General features: G+C 44.2%; 1 protein-coding gene across 1 annotated transcript in view; it reads left to right on the top strand.

Annotated features, from left to right (window-relative positions):
- The window catches only part of LOC111244549 (uncharacterized), a 124,340-nt gene extending 101,816 nt beyond the window's left edge, over window positions 1-22,524 (top strand). The window contains exons 2-5 of the mRNA XM_086979668.1: window positions 10,761-11,257; window positions 13,327-13,507; window positions 16,851-21,080; window positions 21,783-22,524. Coding sequence (XP_086835794.1) covers window positions 11,041-11,257; window positions 13,327-13,507; window positions 16,851-20,079 — 3,627 coding nt within the window. The 5' untranslated portion in view covers window positions 10,761-11,040 and the 3' untranslated portion in view covers window positions 20,080-21,080; window positions 21,783-22,524. The remainder of the gene's footprint in view (window positions 1-10,760; window positions 11,258-13,326; window positions 13,508-16,850; window positions 21,081-21,782) is intronic.
- The last annotated feature ends 1,012 nt before the right edge of the window (window positions 22,525-23,536 follow it).

Here is a 23,536-nt window from a genome sequence, read left to right as displayed (position 1 = left end):
ACTCAAATAAATAGAGACATAGGATCGCACACACGAACCACTCTTAGATGTACGTATGGTCTTGTCACGTTTTGCAAATATATTATACGTTGATGTAACTTAGTTTATTGTATCTTCCCTTGCTAAGCTATTCTCAAGTTCTCGCCTAATTCTTGGTCTTCTTTGTCTTCCGTAGCATATGGGAACCGTAATTCTGACTGTTCTATGCCTAGGTTGGATCGAAAGGTCCAAGGGAAAAATTGCCCACCTTTTTTATTCCTTAGAAAAAAACATTGACGATGGTTTTAAGAACGAGCTTCGTGAAACGGTTAGAACGAAACTCTTTGGTTCACCGGTGAGTCAGATAACGAGGTGAGAAATGAATTGTTCACACCATTTCAGAATTGTGGTCAAACTTTTCTAGTTGAACAGGCTTTCTACGGCCCCTAAAGCCTCATGACACTCCCTTGTTTTCTTTTTCAAAGCTTTCACCATAGGTGGAAGTACATTCGCTGGAAGAGTTTTGCGGACGCTCCGAAAAATCTCAGGGGCAAAAAGTACTAGGACACGACAGGCGTGTTAGACCGAAAACGAAATTGATGGATGACGATTTGCTTCCTGACATCGCCTGCGAGTGGAAGAAGCTAACGTGCTCTGGAACCCTCGTTGATAAAAGACTCGCTACATAGCGCGGGCTAAGAAAGAAACCGGGTCCACACAAATGGGTTGGCATAAGCGGTATAGGTTTATGGGTCTTCGTTTCGTCTAGTGTTTATGTAGACCTTTGCTTGGAAATACATCCTTTTGAGGTGAAGCGTAAAGAAAAAAGAAAAGTAAGCGGGCATACGCCGAACCGACTGCTAACAGAGACTTTCGTAGCTGGCAACGTCAACCCGACTAGACCGAATGGCGAAGGTCGACATGACGCGATCAGACGGGACGAAACGGGTCGCGTCGATATTGGGTCCATTTCGTTCTTAAGCAGCGCTGTATTGGTCAGACGGAAAAAGCGTTAGCAAAAAGCCAATCGAGATGTCAGAACTGATCCAGCCAGCCGACAATAAACAAACTGTTAGCGCACTATTAGTAAACCAGTATAACAATCGTTGTGCATTGTATTCGTGCTTAGTGGATGAACGCATTAACCGTGTTTCACAATGGAAGGGTAAAGGAACATCATACAGAAAGCAATACGGTGGTAAGCTAGAACGGGCCTAGAAATATTAGGTAGCACGTAAACGAGTTGACTGATATATCCTTTATTTATCGCTACGCTATAGAAGTTCCTATTTGCATTTGAGCATGATCTCTTGAAATTACGAGAAATTTTGTTAATAAATTACAAAGACAAAAAAAAAACCGTAACATATGCATATAGACGGAAATACGTTGTTTTATATAACTAAACTTACGATAGTTTTTATAGAATATATATATTGCTCCTCTAGAAGGACAAGGACTCTTACTACCTTGGCAAGTTTAACTTTCTATGAACTGCAAAAAAAAAAAAAAAAGTCAAAAAAACTGGTTCAGACGCAAAAGTTAGGTAGCGAACACAGAATGCGTGGAGCTGTTCTACGGGGTCAATTTCTGTGAAAGCACTTACTGGTAGTTGAAGGTATTGTAATAGCATAGTAAAATAGCTATGTAACATGTGATAGCCTACGATCGCACAATGCGATCTGTTGTACAAAAAGAATATGTTAAATACGAGAAAATAGAGAACATGAAGCGAAACAGAAAGAACAGACAGCGGGATGAGTTGGTCCAGAATAATCATAACAAAACGACCTTCTGCCAACACTCTATTGTAACGCATAAGCAAAGTCCTGAAGCAATCAACGGCACCGAGTAAAAGCGAAGCATAGCCTTATGGATTCAGCGACACATTACGTATCCCACCAAATTACTAATAGGCAAATATTTACGCGTCGCTATTCCCTCTGGCAACACGCTAGTTAGTGTAGCCTGCTCGATGTGAAAATACACCATATGCGGTAAGATCTTATAAATATGAACGTAAAGTTGAACGAGCTGTACCGCGTACCCTATGTTGCAATATGTTGTTTCTGAACTTCGCAGATGTGCTACCATTTCAACAATGTGCTCTTCGTATACCTGCCACTCGCTCCAAATACAGTTAACCTAGCTCAAATGAACCGTCGTAACATTTGGTAATAGTCAACCTTTCCTCTGGTTCATTTAGTAGACCAATGACAGTCCTGAACAAGCGGGGACGGGGGACGGGATGAATATACCTCTTACTTCTTCTCTACGCTACTTCACAAACATCACATATGCTAGCGCCAGCCTCCATATGGTGTCTTGACCCAAAGGAGGAAAAAATCTAAGCAGTGTCGACAACGACGAGGCATCTTTGGGTGGCATGCCACCTCACGCGCGAATGGCTCGACGCTGGGATGTGTTCAGTCTTCTCCTCTCCTTTTTCGACCTGCCTAGCGCGTCCAGTCAGCATCGCATGGTGCGCCGCCAATCGCGGACAGGCCGAGCAGCAGAAAGCAGGTTTAGGCGTCGAGTTCATCCGGTACGAGGGACAACTGTACAGTAAATGGTCAGTACAGGAACCAGTCTCGAAGTCCCTTTACTGACACAAATAGCGGCGTACACTGTGCAGAAAAGACCGGCATAAGGTGGCTAAACAAGGCCTGCTGCAAGGCGGCGCGACCAGCGTCAGACCTGTTTAGAAAGTTCTTTTTTTTCTATTCCCCCATCAATCTTTTCGTCTTTCACAAGTAATAGCACCGGTTTTCCGCATCTTTATCTCCTTGAAATTGCCTTCCGGTGTGCAGCATTGCTATCCGATGTCAGTAACAAAGAGGCTTTGAGCGTCTCCGCAACATAACAGCCTCTGGTACCCAGACATTCTCCGAGTCCAGACAAGAAGCTCGTACCTATCATTGAAATCCCTAAACGCTGACGTATATAACTTATTCATAGGTTATATTCCACCTAACCAGCGCCGGTATCCGTTAACCTCCATCCTTCCATCCACGCGGAATACAGTGGTTGTACATATTTGCCCTTACCATGCTACCGTTGAGGAATACAAGTATCCCCGCGGGCGACTTTTCCACTACAAGCGTGGTGAGCAGCTTCGAGGCCAGCTCCTATCGCGTCCTATTCCAGAACGTCGACGTCCACTGGACTTGGCTGTTGGCGCGACGTTGGAGTCGTTGTTCACTGACAGGAAGTCACGTAAAACGAAAAGATGTATGGCCAGTTATGGATCGAGACAATTCGGCAACCTGTTTACCGGAGATCCGAGGAAAAATGACTCACAAGGGCAACACCATGTCTTCAGGCAGAAGAGACGTATCGACAGAAAGGTAGCAGAAAGGACGACCATGAAGAAGCCAGCAGCATTTTTGGGAACCTAAAATTAACAGACACATCCAGTTCAACTTTGGGGAACTGGCTGGATTAGATACGCCCACGCGGTGCAATGAATCTTGTTGGGTAGGCGGAACACATTTGCCTGTTTTTAGTGGATCGTGAAATCAATTAACAAAATACAAGCTAAACTACCGTATTAAATCAACGTATCGAATAATGGGTATTTACTGAAAATGATATTTCGCAAGCTGATCATAGCCACACTATGATTCTCGCTCACGTCCACGCCAGTAGCACCGTCTAGAATTACAAGTACCTACTAATCATTTAACTCACTTACGAACTGGAACTTGGCGAAAATCTCATAGAATGTCCTCGTTAAAGCTACCCATAAAAAAAAAACAATCAATAACTACAAGTCACGACGTCATAGCCTCGCAGGCAACAAGAACCTTCACAAGCGTCTGCTACGAATATTCTGGTAATCTGAATCGCTTCCGCTATGTGGTAGCTTAATATGGATAATACCATATTAAAGAACGTGGTGTTGTATTCTATAAGATAGGACAACTCATTTCGTTTTTCTCCTCGTCCGTTTCCCTTTTCTTCCCATCGTTACGTGTGCGTATTATAATAAACGCGGTGCCTGACGGTCATTAAGCGCTTAACGGTGTAATTAAAAATGCACGAAGGTACAAACGCACTGTTTATGGAACTACTGCCCGCCACATTCCCTGCAGTCGCCATCATCCGTACAATCCCACTTCATATAACTCTCTCGCGTCTTAGTAGTCTATATACTCTAGCTTCACTGAAGTGGGCACGCATTGCACCCAAAGCGGGAAAAGATGTGATTTTAGCGCGCCTACCCGGACCGTTCAAGTGTGTATATTATGCTCGTGTATGTATGTTTGAGTGTCCCGTGACCCTGTACGTAGTTAATTATTACATAATTCGGTTGCCATGTTGCTGGCCTCCATACGAAATTCTCCTTGCTCATGGTGTACATTTCACGTATATAGAGATCTGGGTATGTATGTGTGTCTTCATATGAACACAGGGTCTCATGGCTATATTAGTCGTCGGTCACTGATGCAGCGCGAAGTACGTAACGCTCTAGCCGGACGGGTACGCACATTAAAACAGGCGGTCAAACTGTGAGCGTCCTTTAAGCATTTCGAGTGGGATGAATTGGGTTAGATTATGTTGGACTAGACTAAAGTGAGCTAGGCCGATAGTAGGAGCAGCCCTAGGAGTGTCTCCGCCCTAAAATCGACCTTGGCTAGGAACGGCAAACTTTAATCTGCTGCGTTCCTCTTGGGTCTCCCTAGCTCCAACATGAAAAACAATAACGACAATTCAACGCTACTACCCCCAAGTGCGTGTTCCCCTTTCTCGCCACGCACACATGCCTCAACTATAACCGCCGACTACTTCCGCCACGGGCTCTAGCAAGGGATGATTACATGATCTGTGTGTGGTTAGCCAACCATAATCGCTTGATTATACTCACTACGGAGCTACAACTTAGACAGCGAACAGAGGCGTACGGTGCCCACGACAAAATCAAGCTTGCCCTGCTAAGGCGGATGGCAGCACTGCATGCGATAATTGTTACTTAAGCTTGCTTTTATCGAGAGGCTGCAAGAGAGCTGGCAACGGTTAAGGAGCCACCGTGATTAGAAAGAGCTTAGACTGAACCGGAGGCTGAATGAAGGCGGTGTTTAGGGCCGGAGTACCAAGGACCGACTGCAGCGTATGGAACGAACACAAGAACGCGTAGGAGGTGTGCTTAACAAAGCTGTACACTATACGTGGTGCACTGAGCTCTCCGACACAGAGGAACAAGGAAGCACAACGCGGACTGGTTTATTGGCGTTAAATGGCTTGGACGTGCCCGTCCTCGGGTAAGCGACAAGTCAAACTACAGGGGCGTTTCGAAATGACACAGATACAAACAAATAGAATACAGATAAAGCGTACGATACAATTAGAGAGTCCTAACTGCAGCAGATTGTGTGCGCTTGGCCAAACGACATGTATTTACGTTCTAGTGGGGTATGCGAATTTGTAACAGCAACAAGTCGATTAGTTCTGGGCCACAAAGTGCCTTCCGTTACGTATGACTATGTGTTACGAAATGTAATGATGGAATTGCGTGCTTGAATGATTCAATTCTAACCCTGCTGTCCTTTTTTCGTTTACGTGTACACGATATTGTCCCTGTGGTCCGACTGATTCGGGACTGCAATAATATCAACAATTACAGTTATCATAATTATAATAACAATCGCCTTACGAGTTATTAGCTATATCAGTCCATTCTATGACATAGTAAACAAATGAGCAGGTTATCTGTATAGAACAAAGTAACGAGGAAATCTATTCTGGCTGAATAGTCATACATACAATGCATAAAAAACTAAAATACAGGCACCCTTGAAAAACCAGTAGGACAGCGAGACAATGGATTCCGTTACACGTCGGGACCACACGTGTACATTACTGTTTATCGACCTCTGCGGAGTAATATATCAGCCGAACAAAGCGCTCGCGGTATCTTCCGAACCTTCCGATATATACATATATGTCTGCGTGTACACTACAGGGAATCTTGCCGCGCCAATATCACATAGAGAAACGCCAAATTCCTACAGTAATACAGCCTGTACCGGCAGTATTTATATGTACTTGTATCATAAACAATTCGTGTCTCAGGCATTCCTAGTTTCCCTGCCAACATCACAAACTATAATAAAGTCTATAGCGAACCAATTGTAATTAAGGTAAGATGCAAAGCTACAATGCTCAATAGAAATGCATATGAGCATCCACTATATTTCTCTGCTTTTGTCAGACGTACGACAGAACTTTTAAAGCCTTAAGCGCTTTATTATTAAAGGTTCGCCCTTCTTATAGTAGTCCGGTCCTTTCTACCACTCAAAGGATAAGAAGGTATACGTGGGTACGCGACCGGTGCTTGCTCTCCGCTGGCGGTTGGTCTTTTGGCTTTCGTGGCCACTTCGAGTAGCTGAGTCAAAGGCGACCACCAGTCCGACGAAATATAGCGACTCGAGTTGAGCGATATAGCAAATTGAGTTGAGTGATTTAAAATGCCCTTTTGCTGTCGCGCCACCCCAAGTGCTACTTGTCTGCCCACCCCCAACTTACGGCCGAAATATAGATGAGTCACGCAAGATACGCGAATAAACTAGGGCAGCAGCAGTAGCAGTAACACGTCCAACACATCTTCTAACATGTCGAAGCTGGACTTCTCAAATCTACCCTATACATATGCGGAGGCAAATAGGTGAAAGGGAAGTGGGGCTTCTAGGTGTTTGGAATGTGGGAACGGGTGCTTCAGGGGTATTTGTCAAGTCAAAATCAGAATTTAAGCAGACCGGACCTGCTTGGTAGTCCAATGCAGGAGTGGGAACTTTCTCAGCAGCTGGTCGGGCCGTCAGTCGAAAGTAAGGGGTCCGAATCGTTGCTCGACTACTGCGTAGTCGGATAGGTACATTCGGAGAAAGATATAAGAAAAACGAAGCAAAAATTCTGACTGTTACGGCGAATAGTGGTGCGTTAGCCGTAGCAACGATGTTTCTGCTGAGATCGAATAGATTTTCAGCAGTTTGTGTGAGACGTCGTGTCCGCGGAATGGAAAGCTTTCTTCTAACCGACATCATGCCACTCACGTAAGATTCGACATTTTTTTCTAGTTCTCGATTCGTAATTGCGATTGTTCTTTTTCTGTGTAACACACGTTCGCACCCTGTGCGTTTGTTATGAACACTGTAGATTATTAGATATACGTCATATACTCAATGGTTCCAGGCAATAAACACCGTCTAAAAAGCTATAATAGTAATGCTGTGAATAATAGTAACAATAGAAATAAGCCTAAATCAAAAAACCCTATAGCTGGCATGCTTATACCGTAAAATATGTTGTAACTATGTATACTATATTACGCTTCCCCGCGGAGCACTATGGCTTAGTCCCTTTCATTCTGAATATATCAAAGCATTATATATCGACTAAACCTTAATTACGATTCCTATTCGCACGTTCTGATATGTTTGTATTAGGTAGTTATCCAGTTAGAGAACAAACAGACGTGAGTACGATCTGCAGATCTGTAGTCAACCTATGTAAGATTTGCCATATATATATGCTTGTCTGTCTCCGATAGTATTGTGCAGGATTCAGACTATCGCTGCGAGTATGTAGTAGAAGTGGGGATGATATCCACCAAAAACTGTATGTATCGTCAACCCACAGGTCACAACTTCTCAGTCAAGGCTCCGAGCTAATCCGGAACACGTTACTTCCTGCTATGGACATTGTCTTATGGTGACACAACAACCTTATCCAATACACATACAATTTACTTAGTAGCAACAAGAATCTACAGGCCCCGGCCTGCATTCACCTGCGATAGGGAACCTATTCTAAGGGATTCCCAGTACTTATTCAAGCGATTTGGATTGTACTATATAGATATTTGCTCTGTCGGCTATGCAGCACGAAAACTGAGATTCGGGGCTCCTGTCGTATTGTCCTTTACTCTTGTGGATCCCAATGTACAGGATAAAATTCGAAATATGGACACAGCCGATCGCTGTATCGGCCCACTATAACAGTTATTTAAAGTAGTTAAGATTGGGCTAGTAGGGCACCAAGCGGTATAAGCCAGGAACGCTAGCGGCCTATACCTTTATAAAAGATAGCTATAGGCAATTGATGAATGCGTTATAGCAATATCATACGAATAGACGAGATACTGTCCTCGTTTCGAGCTGCGATCAGAGAGTAGTCTTACGAAGGACGCAAAAGAGGAATAATGCAGGAAGGCCGCGTTCTCGCCGGCGGTTCATTAGTACAAGCGTCCAATACAATGCATTGGACCCAATGCAGATAATGTATCGCCCCTGCCACCTCAGTTGGGCCCCAGAATAGTAATAATGGTATCATAGTACACGTGTGCCGGCAACCAGTTAATATTAGGTGGCACGCAAACATAGGATACCCCTCTGCAAGTAGATGTAAGCGGAATAAGCGAACAAGTCGTTGATATGCTTATCTATATATAATCTAAATACGCTACTTGTACTTGTTAAAACTAAAGCGTTTAACCATATGTAATCGAACGCTTAGTATAAATTCTTGATCTTCTTCCAGTCGTACTTTTAATACATATTCAATAATGTGCCTGGTGAAATACTGGTGCATGGCTATATCGCACATGTGAAGATGTATGCGTACGCTGTTACTAAAACTTTCGAAACAGGGGCCAATGTGCGAAATTTACGGGATCTGAAAAGAGATGCCGAGACCCAGTGGAAAAGCGTGGAAACTTCCCGTCGCAACAGATTTAAGCCCTTCACCCGTCTTGACTAGCAGCCCTACTGCGTGAGATTGCGGCTCCCGGCTATGCCTGGCTGTGCTTTGACCTGTTCAATCCCAACGTGGCCCGGCAGATCAATCCATCGTAAACCTCTGGTAAACGTGCACAGGGATTTGATAGCTCAAGGTGACGAATGTTTGAAAGAGAGAGAGTGGATAGAGAAAAGGGGGTGAGCGTGCGCCAGCTAGAAACAGGGGCGAGCAGCCGATGTCCAAAGGCAGCTATTGTACCGCTGCAAGCAGAGAGCCAAGTATGAGTAAACTAGCGGGAATGGAGTGGTACCGGCTCCCTTGTGGAGGCAAGGGGTCGTACTGGGCGAGACCAGAAGGTCGACAGCTCAGGGAAATTTTTGGAAGAACGAGAGAAGTAGAAGGGGGTGAAAAAGGAAAAGGGAAAAAGGCAGCGAACGGTGACAATGGAAAAACCACAGGAGGACCGGTTCTTCTGGTGTCGCGCAGTGCCGAAATATTCCTAGTAGTTAGCGGGTAAGATGGGTCGCCGAATGAGAAGTAAATTCAAGACAAAGTAATTTTCCGAGGCTTTTCCCCTTAAGTCCATCTTGAGCGCCCGGTGGCCGGCCTGTCAGCAGACACTATTAGTATCGTTGCCTTTTGAAGTCAAAAGGTGGTGAGGATCCTCTGTCCTGTGATGGGACGCCTTCCCTGGAACGAAGACGCAAGCTTCTCAGGTCGGACTCGGTCTTTGGCGAATACTCGTTGCCTGTGTTGAGGCCTGGAGCAATCAGCTTTCGTTTGATATAGGATGTATACGCATAGAAACTATTTCGGTGCGCAGTCGATTTAAGAAGGCGTTCGCTTTCAAAATAACTGTGTTAAGCTAACCCAAAAAAGGATCCTACCACATGAAAACAATTTGAATTTTTGCGGGATTACTCAAACTGGCGCTCTTTTTTGAACTTGACACCGGTGTTTATATTCGCCCGTAATCTTCCGCATTCAAAAAAAAGAAGACGAATTGTGCTTGGCTAGTTTTTAGAATTGTTCACATAAAATTGTATTGATCTATACTGTTGTTCTATTGTAAATATTCATTCCTAACGGTTCACGATCGAAATTCACACAGCTCATTCACCGAATAAATGAACGCGAGTATATTAAGGTGTCTATTTTTTTTTTTGTTAGCAGCGATAGCTGTCCTCGTCTTCGTTACTCTTTTTTTTTTTTTTGTAAGAAAACACTTCGGCTGAGATTGGGCTTTTGCAGATGAGCCCCAATGATGAGAAGAGCTTCATTAAATACGGCAGCAACTGTTAGAGCGTAATCTAAAAGCGACAGACCACGTAGCTTTTAGGTCGTTCCGTCACGGACGGCGAAAACCCGTTGTAATCTTATTCGAGCGTGCAATATTATTATAGCTGTTAGATGAATGATTAGCGTAATTAACACGTACTCTGTATGTACACCCCAATACACGCCGAGATCACAAAGCGTATATTGTTTCGTGGTCGACGCAGGGTCAACCTTAGACAAGAATAAGTCTGATATTATCGTTTGAATGGATGGAATTAAGCAGGCGTAGATTCACGATTATATGGGCGTTCAGTGGCGATAGATGTATGTTTTTTTCAAACGGTATTCTTGCTAACTTTGGTAGACCTAAGGATATCCTCTCCCGAAGTGAGTTTGGCCACATATCCTGACCTAATATAATGTCGAAAGACCTACACTATTTATGTCAAATACTGGAAACACAGCCCATTTGCTAATTAGCTAATTAACGAATGACAATAATATTCATTATCAGTAAAACACGTGTCGCTCTAAAATAACCGTTCACTTTCAGACCCGCAGATGCAGCATAGCTGTGAGGTACTTCTCCCATAGCAGCTCTCATGTATCACCCTTTCGTATAGACATTATTGTCTGTTAATTTACATACTCTGGATATAGTTTATCAGGTCTCTTGCATCCTGTATGATACATATTCATGTTGTAACGTACCAAATTCGTCTTCTGTTCTATGACATCACTTAATATGCCGTGTTATTTGACGATTCCAGAATTCCCGGGTGATGTCTGTCGTTGATGTCGACGTCCTCGACATTCTGCCTGGGGTGAGCGCGCTCCAGTGAGAGCTCTCGCAAAACCCCCGTCAACAACATCCCCAGTCGAACTCGACGCCTGCGCGGGGGTCACTTTCGCGCAGTGCGACCCCGATCCGGCAATCCTTCGCAGATCTATTTGCGGAGGAGTTGAGTCTACGACTACTTAAATCTTCAATTCGTCATCATCAAAAGGGTCTGGAGCAGACATCTCGAATAATTCACCCTCGCTAAATCGATGGCGCAGTCGCAAGATTTTAGATTTGGGTTAGCGCTACCTTCGGTCTGGATGTTGCTCGTCGGATTGGTATTGATTCGGCCACTGGTGGTTCAAGCGGCCCAGTGCTCTTTAGCCGAAATTCAATGCGACAATGGTCGTTGCGTGTCGTCTAACAAATTTTGTGACGGCAGCGATGACTGTGGTGACGGAAGTGATGAACCACTTTCGTGCACGAGTGAGTACGGCGAAATATAACATATCTATAGATTAGATTACGTGGGTTGATTAGCAGAGTGATATTTATCATACGTGAATAAGGGAGTGTTTATGCGAATTGCTATTACATACTGTTATAGATAATTATACACACACATACACATACATAGATAAGAACATCCTCCGTAAAGCTGTCCTCAAGGCAGCATCATTTAGGTTTTAAGAGCCACGTATTTTCTGGTCTCGGCCGACAGCGCCCACCTCTATCAGCCAGCGCTATTCAAACATGGCGAAAAATTAGCTACGTATGTCTGATACGAACGCACAATGGATACGAGTCGTATACTGTTGATGTTCATCTATGCCTTTACACTGCCGCTTCCTCTATCGACAACACAGGTTTGCCTACGAAAATACACGACACACTAGATAGAGTGAGCATAGAACGACAATATTTTAGTGGAAAGTGAGAACCAACTGAAAGTGTAACAGAAAATAAACTCGCCTAAACCGTAGGACCATGCGGCCCAATCTGGGGGCCTGATATTCATTTCGTTGAATGCATTGTTATGGTAACGATAACTGACAAGCATACTGCCACGCTGGCAGTCAAAAAATCAATAGATGTCAAGAATTAGAAAACAAAGCAAAATTAAAAAAAATAAGGTACTATTATCAAGGTTAATAGCTGCTGGTCTGGTTATCATAGCGTTTTATGGGTCTGCTGCAAAAACCCTAGATCAGTCCAACAGGACCTGTTCCAGTTAAACCTTTGATGGGAGCGATACTTTAATGCTATACCTGAAAATAAATCATTTCGAAATTTGTTTACCTACGATTAAGTACTGGTAATCCTGAACAAAAAGAAAAAAAAATGGATAGCACGTTCATACCTGCATAAAATCAATGAAATCACCGAAAAGTAGAAAGCAAATATCAAACAGAAGGAATCAAACGCCTGTACCTCGGGAACATCGACGTTGAACATCGGGTATTCCAATTTAAAGCTTGTTTTTGTTGTCTCACGGTAGAAATCGAACTTCGTCGTGCCCTTATAACTACCGTTGCATGTGCCTGTAGAGTTATTATAATACTGAGTACGATCCCACTTCGTTGAAACATTTTAGTTAACGCCATTGCCCTTACCGTAAATACAGTTAGTATCGTTTGAGCTTTTTATTGTTTATGTAGGTTTTAGGGTGTATTGTTGTGTACGACACTTTATTACGTTTCTGTCTCTGCGATGATTTCTAAATATCAGGTGTTTGTATAGAATATATATCATATCTAAGTGTCTTAGACTTTTATCAAACAATGCGACTAAGAAGAACTCAATTGCAGGATGTTAACTTTTCTCTATTTCTTTTGTACCCAAACAAACAAATGACATGAACAGTCGCCTTTGGCTAACATGGAAAAAACGGTTTTCGTCCTCTACACGCGCATCCTGCGCATATTCTGTCCCGTACCACGCCACATAAATCCGCGTAGCTGACATATCACAGATACAGCAGTAAATCTTCTTTTCCCTAGATCCAATCGTAACATGAAAACGCAAGCGGCCAGATGCAGGTAATGATAGTGGGAGAAAAACACAAAGAAAAAAAGTAGGCAAAGACATGAGCTTACAGTAAAAGAGCGGCAGAAGCGACGGCGACAGGAACAGCAACTAATACGTATACTAACCTTGCTTTTCTTCTGCCATGTTCATTTTTGTATTCTCGTGTGATTTTTGCCCGTATGTTTTTTCTTTTTTTTTTTTAATCTTTTTTTTGCCGCGTGTCTTCGATGCGCCGCGACTTGTTTTACCTGTTGCTTTAACTCATCGCTACCGTATTTTTGCCTGCTATTATGCTTCCTACGCGTCAACACGGTCCCGTCTCGTTGGTACCGTGTTCGTCGCCTCGTCGTCGGCCACGTCATCGACTTCGCCAACCATCCTATCACTCGTTGCTCTTGTATGGGGCGGCACGTTACATCGCGGGTAGTATCTGCGTATGCGTGTCTGTATGTGGGTGCGCGATGGTGGTGGGAGTTGCAATCCTTGTGATGACTAAAATAATTCTGTTTTTCGAACGACTCACGCAGACTGCAATCGGACGTATTACGGAAACGTGTCAAACAAGTACACGCTTCGTATAACCGAACCGTTTCAACGTCATCTTTCGTTCGTGTGCAGAATTAACTTTGTCGCAGCGGGGGACCAGTTTGGCGACCTAGTCGAAATCACATTTCTCAACTTCCAAGTTGGATATTACCATCAGCAAGGGTTAGTATTACGGTATTAACAAGATATATAAATAGACATGCGCACGTCTTTTTCTAACAGTCTACCTACGGCTTATTCATAGCGAAATAGAGATAAGCCACAGCGGTTCCCTGGAAAGTTTGTCTCCAGCTTTAATAGTGGAACAGTATTATATACTGTCTAAATGTCATAATCCTACCAGCACAAGCTGTTGCTTCGGGTGTGTGCCAAGTAGAATAGGTCTCGATAAGGATTTGTCCAAGAAACAGCCACATGTGAGCACCAATTGGTGCCGCCTCTCCTATGTATAGTGGTGGTAATTATTGTACAATGTACTATAATGTTGTTTTTGATACAGACAAACGAGACCAGCGAACTTGAGATCACCGTAAGCTGAAATGCTTTTCATCCCAATAATTATAACCTATTTGGATCTCGGTTAAAGCAGAAATTTTCAATAGAAATTCAATATCTGCATTGTTCTAGAACTTACATAACACCTATTTATGCCGAATTTTTATATAGTAAATTTTGCGGCGAAGCGGCTGGGTTGTGTTCGTGTGCCGATTCTATAAACCCCATGAGTATTGACCCTATAAACAAAGCGTGTCCATCTTTATGCAGCTCGCTTGTTTGAACGAACAACTTGTGTGAGTCACTAAGGCCATAAGTTTAACTGCGTGATTGCGGGAAGTGTCCAACGACTATAATATGTAAATAATGATACCTATTTAATTAATTGTCTAGCGTCGTTGTTTCTCGGAAAAATCGAACGAAGTAACTTATTAAATCAACGCAACTTGGTAGACGGTATTTAGTTAGATTAAGAAATAGCTGGAGGTAAATAATAAAAATAGTGCTCTATTTATTTGCTGTTATAAGGCACCGCTTGTTTTTATCGGATTCAGAATTTCCAGTCTCCTAGTTCACACGTTATTCTGCCGCAGCGTCTAGAAACGGATGTTTTTTTCCGTTACACTATGTCTGACGCTAGTGTTGATTTCATAACGGCTTTCAAGTTATGAATAGGAACCAACTACCTGAGAGCCTGGCTAGCTCACAGCGTTGCCGCTAACCAGAAAGTTCCTACTGGAAAATATTTAACTTTTCGAACCACTCATAGTGTTACATTGACAAAATTTCACTTGGCTAACAGAGGCCGCTGATCTACTGCTCGGCCTATTTGTACAAACCAATTTGACTCGACTTACGAACTGTCCCCAGATTGGTGAATTCATCGCTCCCAATGGCAGTCTAGTCGCTAAGGGATTCACCGTCGAGAGAACATTCGCGCACTGCTCAAGCGGACCAGTTCTAGAGGGGCCATATAGGTCGGCCCCCGTTTTAGGCCCAGGTTCCTTACTACTGTTACCCTAGCCAGCTTTATTGCAGCACCGATCCTTAACGATAGTCATCCTTGTCCTAGCTTGTCCGAGAGTAACGCCGCTTGCTAACGAGTCACTAGCGGTATTCTAGACGGACGACTCAGTGCTACGTGTCAGTATCTTACGGTATAAAGGCCTGTTTCTCCTGCTCTTCGTTGTCTGCCACCTGCGGCCTATCGCTTGCAAAGTAGAAGAACCACTCAAGGTAGTCTTTTTCATTCCCTTCCTTGGAACACCTGCTGACTCGCCGTCCACCACGACCCGTCTCCCACCTGCAAAGTTCCTGCTACTGTTCCCGCTCAAGTGACGACGACAAGAACGCCACTACAACCGCCACCGTTTCTGCGAAAGATGGCCGCTGGGCTCTGATAGCCTCGATGGTCTTTAGAGAGCCATGATCATCTTGGAACCGCTGTAGCAGCGGCGGGAAACAAGCCTGCTGGCGCTGCCCGCGAACAAACTGCACTGGCTTGCCTGACGAGGAGGCCACTTTTATCGTATCGGGGTTACAGACGTGGAATAATGTAATAATGTGTAATAATGTAATAACTAATATGAAATAGCTCTTCGGCCCCATCATCTGCTTACCCGTCGGTCCTCCTCGTGTTTTCGCCCGCCTTCGCTGCGGCTAGACGTTTCGCGTTGCTCCATGAACGTGGCGACGGAAAGGCAGCTTGAAACTGGCCATCTTGTCTTCTTGCCCCAGCTGGCTAGTCTGTTCTGTTGTCCCAATATATATATATATATATATATATATATATATATATATATATATATATATATATATATACACATATATATTGGTTCATGTTTGTTGGTTTATATATATGTATGTGCCTAAATAGGTCGGCTGTGAGGCCTTCCCTGCAATCTAATGTGTTTGAAATCTGCGTCGACGCATCTGCTGGGCGCTACCCTTTCCGTATTCGGGAATTAACGTAGCGTGGCCCATCTTTGCGTGCGTCGCTAGTGGATGAATATATAGAAACTGATATTGAAGCCGCCAATGACAAGGATGAAGTATTTTCCACGTATCGGTAGGGTCTGCCGACTGGCCTGCCAGGGAGTAAAGAACGGCTGGTTGTTGTAACTGTAAGTTAGTGTAGTCAACCTGCATTCATTAACTAATTAAGCATAATTCGAATAAAATTGCAGTCTTTTTTTTGCCCGCTGCCATTTGAGCTGGCAATACATGCAAGAATTTTCACGCAAACATGTCAACGCGCTAGCTGTGTAGCATTAGTACCACAAGTTCCTGGTATAATAGATTTTTACCATTTTCGCCATAGTAATTGTGAAAGAGTTGTTATGAGTCGACACTGTGCACGCTGTTGTTAGGTGCAATTATTGTTTTCAACAACTCGCATTACGTTTGTCTGTTACTCGGGCATCCTTCGGATCGCAGCGTAAAAATGCTGGTATACAAAATGACCGAAGAATCGGAGCAGTTGTTTCTAACTGAGCGATAGACAAAGGTACCACTTCTGGTTGTTCTATCCATTGTGTTCTATTTTTCGTAATGTTTGATTACAAATGATTTGGGTGATTATAGCTAAATAATAGTGCTACATTATTCAACATTTAAAAAAGTAAAGTTCCCACTGATCTGGGCGTTATTCCTCATAGTTAACGATGCTGTCCAGCTACTGTGGTAGCATGTTATATCTTTTAATGTTTTATCGTATGTTGCATTTTATTGAATGGAATCAGATGAATATCTCATTTGTCATCGCAAGCAATTTGTATGTCAATGGAGTCGTTTGGCGATGTTGATCCTGGTGTAAAAGTGCGCGTACATCCATTTACATAGCCATCGAAAATAGAAGTATAGTGATCTCCTTGGTTAGATTATAATCTCTAGAGCGTATTTAATATTCAACCATTTAACTAGGCGCTGATACTGCGACCATCTTTAAAGTACTAATCACAACGTTCGCCTGTTCGTTTCTGTTCGCTTTCTGCAATACCGGGCACTATAGGAACTCATCTTCGAGTTGTCTCCAAGGTAGCATGGTTCTCGACGAGGATATGTCGAACGCGCACTCTGCTCGGCGGTGGAAGCGGCGTCATGTAGTTCTACCTCATCCGGGGCCGTACGACAGCCTCAACAACCATGACAATCCACAGGCTTTGCTCCAGCCCCATCACCACCACCATGCATCGGAGGGTAGCACCGATAACGACCAGATACCGGAAGCCGCGCCGCAATTCAACAGTCACATTGTTAGATTTGGTAGCTTCTGCGGAAACCTCGTCGGTAGAAGCCCCGTCTTCTACAGCATCGGGCGAAACGTCAGTCTAACGGTCACCTTTCCGTCGCTAGCGTCCTCCATGTCCGGTGTCTTCATGACGTACCGGTTTCTTCGAAGGAACTACCTTAGTAGCCACTACCTTAAGGTGGAACACCCAAACGCCTACTACGGTGAGCTGGTGCCGGGCAGCTACTGCGATAGGATGTTCAACAACTGCTCGAAACGCCAGTGCAAAATAAGGACGCCAGGATTTCCTGGATTCTATCTTAGGAACATAACGTGCAACTATTACATTCGAGAAAATCACAACCTGCGTAGCAGTGATCTTATACCACAGATTCACTTGTCACAACGAAATGAATATAAAGTTAGGATTTACTCGGGGGTAGTACCATCGGCGACGGTTGCAGGATTCACCCCTGGAACACTAACAACGGACTGTGCCGCCGGAGATGTGGTACGCGTCTTCGATGGAAATCTCAATGAGACATCGGAACGTATTGTGCTACAGGAGTTTTGCGGGTCGGGGTCGCTACCTTCAATCGTTTCGTCGGGCCCAGTTATCACGGTACAGCTGGTGAGCGCAGCTCACCAGCAACTTGTAGAAACCCATATGGAACTCGATGTTAGTGTTAAGTTCGTGTCACGAAACGAACTTCGTCTTACCGATGGACAATGCAAGTTTATTATAGAAAGCGGTGATCGACGAGCGGGCGAGATCTACGCGCCGAAGCACACGCTCCCGGCTGGTACCATCTGCACTTACCTGTTCAAAGGTCGCTCACACAACGACAAACTGTGGATTTACTTCACGAGTTATTATGCGCCAGACCGGCAACCGTGGATCCCGGAAGAAAAATGTGACACGTCCAAGCTCGAGATGTTCGATGGGCCTGGCAATTACTCAACATCGATTGGCACCTTCTGCGAAAAAAGCTCGCCGAAGGTGTGCAGTCATGCTCATGACTTCGCTTATTTCATACCGCAGCGGCCATGTAAACGTGATCGTGAAAGCTATTTGTCGAGTGGAAGCGACTTCACTCTGGCTTATACGACGTTCAAGAGTAGCGAATTGACTACAAGCGGGTTACCGACCTGGTCAGCTCGCTATGAATTTATTGACAATACAATGTTCGGCGCACCGGTAGGCAACGCCATTAGCGAACAAGCCGCTTGCGAAGGTTGCGACGACAGGCCATCGTGCGACCGGGAATTCTATTCAATCGATCGCGCTAGTCAGATGTCAACAAGACCTAAGGGCATTCAACGTGGACGTTTTGCCTCGCCCAAGAACGTGTTCTATTTCGGACGAGGCGGTACGGCGGACCTATCGTGTACAACAACCTTTCACGGTACCGCAAATGAGCTTGTTCGAATCCGAGTGGAAAGACTTTCACTGAAGACCGAGACGAGGTGCAGCACACAATTCGACAAGAACCAGGCGCGCTACGTCTGCACCCATCGCACACAGATCAACTCAGCGTACAATCGGCGACGTTCAGCCGAAATCAAAGTCGTTGAAACCTGGAAAGGTCTCCAAATACCGGTCGGCTGTGTATGTTCGACGAATACATCTTTACCATTTGAGCTGTCATCAGTTGGATCATCGGTATCGGTAACGTTCTCAGTCAGTGGGATGACTCCTACCGAAGATTTCACTGAATTCTACTTCGATGCGAGTTTCGAATTTCTACCGACAACCGATTGTGGAAATAGTGAAGTTCTTCAAGGCAACGTCGGCTCCGCCTATCTCGCAGGGGGCGCTGGACAACCTGCAAACATGAACATGCCTATGCATATCCGAAGTAACACCTATAAACCGCAATTTCAGCGGTGCCGATGGCTCATTGAAGCACGACCTCGGAAGTACCTTTACATCAAGGTGAACGGAGGGCGTGAGCAATCGGACTGTCCAACTGAAGACCGCTTACTTGTCTATTCTGGCGATCAATTCCAGCACGTGAGTCAGGTTTGCGCGTCAACCGTCCAGGGCGCTCATACCGCCGAGTCCGAAGAGGATGCGCTCCAAGAGCAGCCACAAGTCGATCTGTTCAGCCCGCGCTGGGACGAAGAGGAGAATTCTGATCGTCAATCGCCATCGTCGATTGAATCGACCCATCCCGAACGCATTCTACTAGAAACATTATGTAGTGGCACGGCGGAGACCCCTTTCCAGGTGCATTGGATTGAGGTCACTCGGCCGTACGCACGGACAGTGGAAGGCCAATCGGAGCGGAACTGTCTGCACGAATGTCCGGAGCTTGGTGCGTGCATCGATCCGATATTATGGTGCGATGGAGTTCCGCATTGTCCCGCTGGTGGCGACGAACGAGAAGAATTCTGCAGGCGGTTCCCATTTCTGACGGTGGGACTCGTCATCGGACTAGCTCTGGCCACGATCATGGCTGTTACCGGTGCTTTAGTTGTTCGTAAGCTATGTACGTTTGACAGTGACAAGCACATCGCAAAGAGTCCGCACAGTCCGGACAGGTCATCGTCAACGAATGGCAGCGCAGTCAGAGGAGGAAGTAACGTTAATGGATCAGCAGGAGGCCAACAGCCGGTCGACGTGTTGATGAATACATTGCCACCACTCCCAGAGCGGCAATGCTCGCTGCCAGGGAATCACGGCAGTGGGACGATCAAGGACGCCCATGATATAACAGCGCTTCCCGACGAACTGGCGCTCGACACTGGGGTTGAAGTTGGTATGACAGTCGGCGTTGGGGTCGGTATGGGTGGAGCGCCAGGTGTCCAACATCTGGGCGCCGGCTTGATGCCGGTTCCGGGTATGAATCGTGGTATGCCAGTACCCATGAGCATGAACCCCTACGGCTATTTGGGAAGGGACAGCATGGTCGCCCTGAACCCGACGGGGGGTTATCATACCCACACGTACCGACAACATCAACAGCATCCACAGATTGTGCTCATCCAGGAGCAGCCGCATTGTTGAGGTTTATTCTATAAAATATTAAAACGGAAACATTCGAATCGAAATGCAACAAACCAAAAAAATGGTGATGCTGCTGCCAATGATGATGACGAAAGATAGAAAAATACTAAAGATATACTATTCAAGAATATTGAAATGAGTTGAATATTCCGGATGAGATGCTGGGCAGCAGGGACCTTTGATTAAATTCGACTGGGGTTGAAAACGTCACGAAAGCATGACGACAATGCGCAAAGGAAGAAGCCGACATAGATTATATATATATATATATATATAAAGAAAGAAGTAGAGGAGGAACCAGGACGCTGTAACGTGCCGAACCGAAGAAATGTATCATTGAGAAACATTGTATTCGAATTGTAATAGAGCTGAAGTTTGTCTAGATATGTGCGTGCCCCGAGGTGCTCTAACGTAGACACGAAAAGTACGAGATTGGTTAAGATTTTCGAGTAGAGGTAACTATGTGACAAAGCGAAAAAGAAGGCCCTGCGGGCTAGAAACAGCAGTAAGCCTAAATAGTGTATGCGTCGCAAATGCTGAAAGTTGAAAGAAAATAGAAAAAGTATCCACATCAGAGGGGCACTTTCAAAGTTGGAGAAGATGCGCAGGTTCATGTAATTTCTGTATGATATCTCATGTACATATGACACACTCCTTATATTCTGAGACCCAAAAAGGAACATGTAAATATATTCCTGATGATTCTTCCTGTATCCTATGATAATGAGAGGACGGCTGTGGTAAAGATGCAGTTATGATGTACGGATAGACGATGGTGACTAGTGATGCTGATCGGTCCAGTGTGTACACTATGTATGTGTGTAGTATGAACTATAAGCTACGACCTATCGGCCGAGACTGAGTCACTGCACTGCTGTATGTGATCTGATCCATCGTGGAAACGAATGAAATTGCATAACAATTGAAGATCGGGGAGCCTAGCAGCCGGTAACGAGCGTAACTTCAAGGGCATTAAAGCGGAGACATTTACGCACCGAAAAGTGAGCAGATAATCAAGTAACTTAGATGTTGTTGATCTGGATTTTTTCGAGGGTCTAGAAGGCGGACGGGTAGTGGGTTATTGTACTGGAAGCGTGCTTTCATCGCAGCGCATTTACCTGAGAATAAAAGCCCATGATAATCCTATATAATACTATGCGTAAACAGAATTGGGGCATTGGCGTAACGAAACTGAGCTCAGCAGATTGGTCAAGGACTACAGAGATTATTATTTAGTGACCTTCTTAGAGTAGACAACCATATAGATGTTACTAGAAGCCTGTTGCGCTAGGTAATGTTTATGAGACCTCTGTCCCATCGTGAGTTTTGTCAAACCTTTAGCTCTAGAGACACAATAAGGCCAGCCTAGTAGATAAATTGTCATTTATATTTCAAAAAAAACCAAATGTGTTTTTCAACTAAAATCGATTTCCATTGCATAAAAGGAATAATGCAGATAAAAACATGTGCTGTACGAAGAACGCCAGCAGGGGACATGAAAGTTCGCTTTGTTTGATCCTGCCTTTGATTCGATCTACCCGGCCTTCTCTTTTTCGAAACAGTTCCACAGTTTTTAATATAAACGTCTATAAAATGAAAACCAGTAATGGTAAACGTGCCAGAAGTTTGTCGTTTTTCCCCATTTTTTTTTTTATTATGCACAAGCTATTTAACATTCGCCACATTGAGTTTTCTCGTTTCAGCTCATGCGATCCCCGACCGCAATGTCTCGGCGGTGGTTTACCCCCTCGTCAAACACCCGAGGCCGACAACGGTCGGTATTGAGACAATGGCTGAAGTGGCTCTCGTTGCGCACACAGATGGGGAACGCTCTAGCGGCGTCAGTTTCGAACTGCCGCTGGTAAGATGTCGATCCGACTACACAATCGCGGCTAGGGAAGATCAGGAGACGCATCTTGTTAGTTTCTGCCGCGATGCGTTGCCGTAGCGACGATGGTGGAAGGCGAAGTAGACTCTGCTACGGTAAACAGTGAGGACGCAGGCCACTGACGTGGGATAGCGGTTCACAGGAGAAATAAGCGAATAGAAAATAAGCTTTGAAACTAAGTAAAACTGAAGAAAGCAGTTACTATGCGCCTGAATGCAGGAGCTTATTTATCGAGTTCACGGGTCTAAAAGGGGAGGATGAGATAAAACGAGGGAAACAAACTGAAAATAGCGTTGAGGCACGTGGTCTGTGATGGCCTATATTATTTTTTTTTATTATCGAATACATGATCAGTTTACTTTTTCATTATCTCTATGAATACAATGCTCGAATCCGTTTTTGTTTATCATCAGATCCGGTTTAATATTACGGCGCAACTGGTGTGTTTGTCAATGCCTGAAGGTGGCGGCACCTAGTGAATGTGACCATAGTCTTCTCTGATTAATCATTCCTCATATTGTTACATTGTATAGTATATAAATGAAGATAAAACTCAATATATGTTCTAGTCGATCTACTTGGCGCTCTGGGAATGCGTTAGCATAACAAATTTACCTATTCTATAAAAAAAGATCAGAAGCTGAAAATATAGGATGGCACGCACAAGTACACACTGCCCGCTAATACGTGCACCGAATGAGACAACAATTGGTCGATTGAACATAATTTTCTACTTAAATATATTATTTAAATGAACCGAATAAAATTTATTCGTGAAAAATGTATACGAGAACATTGTCGATCTTCGCACAGCAGCTTAATTGGAAAAAAGAAAAAATTCACAAGTATATATATATATATATTGTGGTAAATACAGGTATAAGGGATAAATGTAAGGTTACTATACGTATGTGCTATGATCGATCGAATGTTTACGGATGCTTCAGTGCAGACAATGTTACGAAGTCGTCGAGTAATATTGCTTGGCTGCAACAGCCGCCTAATTGATGAGTAAGTTATCTTGCCTTCGAGGTCTTCGAGCGGTAACCAAACAAAATAACCTAGGTTTAAAAACAAAACTAAGGCAGATGCTTGAAACAACGCCATCGAAATACCGAAGGATTGATGCAGTGTGTGCAATTGAAAACTTAAAAGTATCCATCAAAAGTCCAAGGATCTCCTAACTTTCTTCGTTACAAGTTGAAGCAATAAAATCTAACGAAGGTACTCGATCATATTATGCAATATATCTTTCATCTTCAATTAAAACACTGAGTGGCGATGACTTGCTGTTACCAATGTGAAATTATAGCGTATTCGTCAGACGCGGTCCTCGAAAGATCCTTTCTCCGTTCCCTGCTTAGATTTGAACGAAAGCTTACTGACAACTTACGTAGACACATACGTGTTTACGTATTGCCATCAAAGCTTCCCATCCGAATCAAACAATTCGTTACGGCTGCTTTGAAGAGTATCGCTTAAATCACAGACAATAACTCGTACGTAACAGAATTAGGTAGCAGAGTCTACTTTCTACTGGCACTGTTCAGTGAGAGCGATAGATTTAAT

Source organism: Varroa destructor, unplaced genomic scaffold (genome assembly GCF_002443255.2).
Source record: "Varroa destructor unplaced genomic scaffold, Vdes_3.0 BEIS01000002.1, whole genome shotgun sequence".
NCBI lineage: Eukaryota > Metazoa > Arthropoda > Arachnida > Mesostigmata > Varroidae > Varroa > Varroa destructor.
Note: the sequence above shows the minus strand (reverse complement) of the source record. Positions and strands in the feature narration are given on the sequence as shown.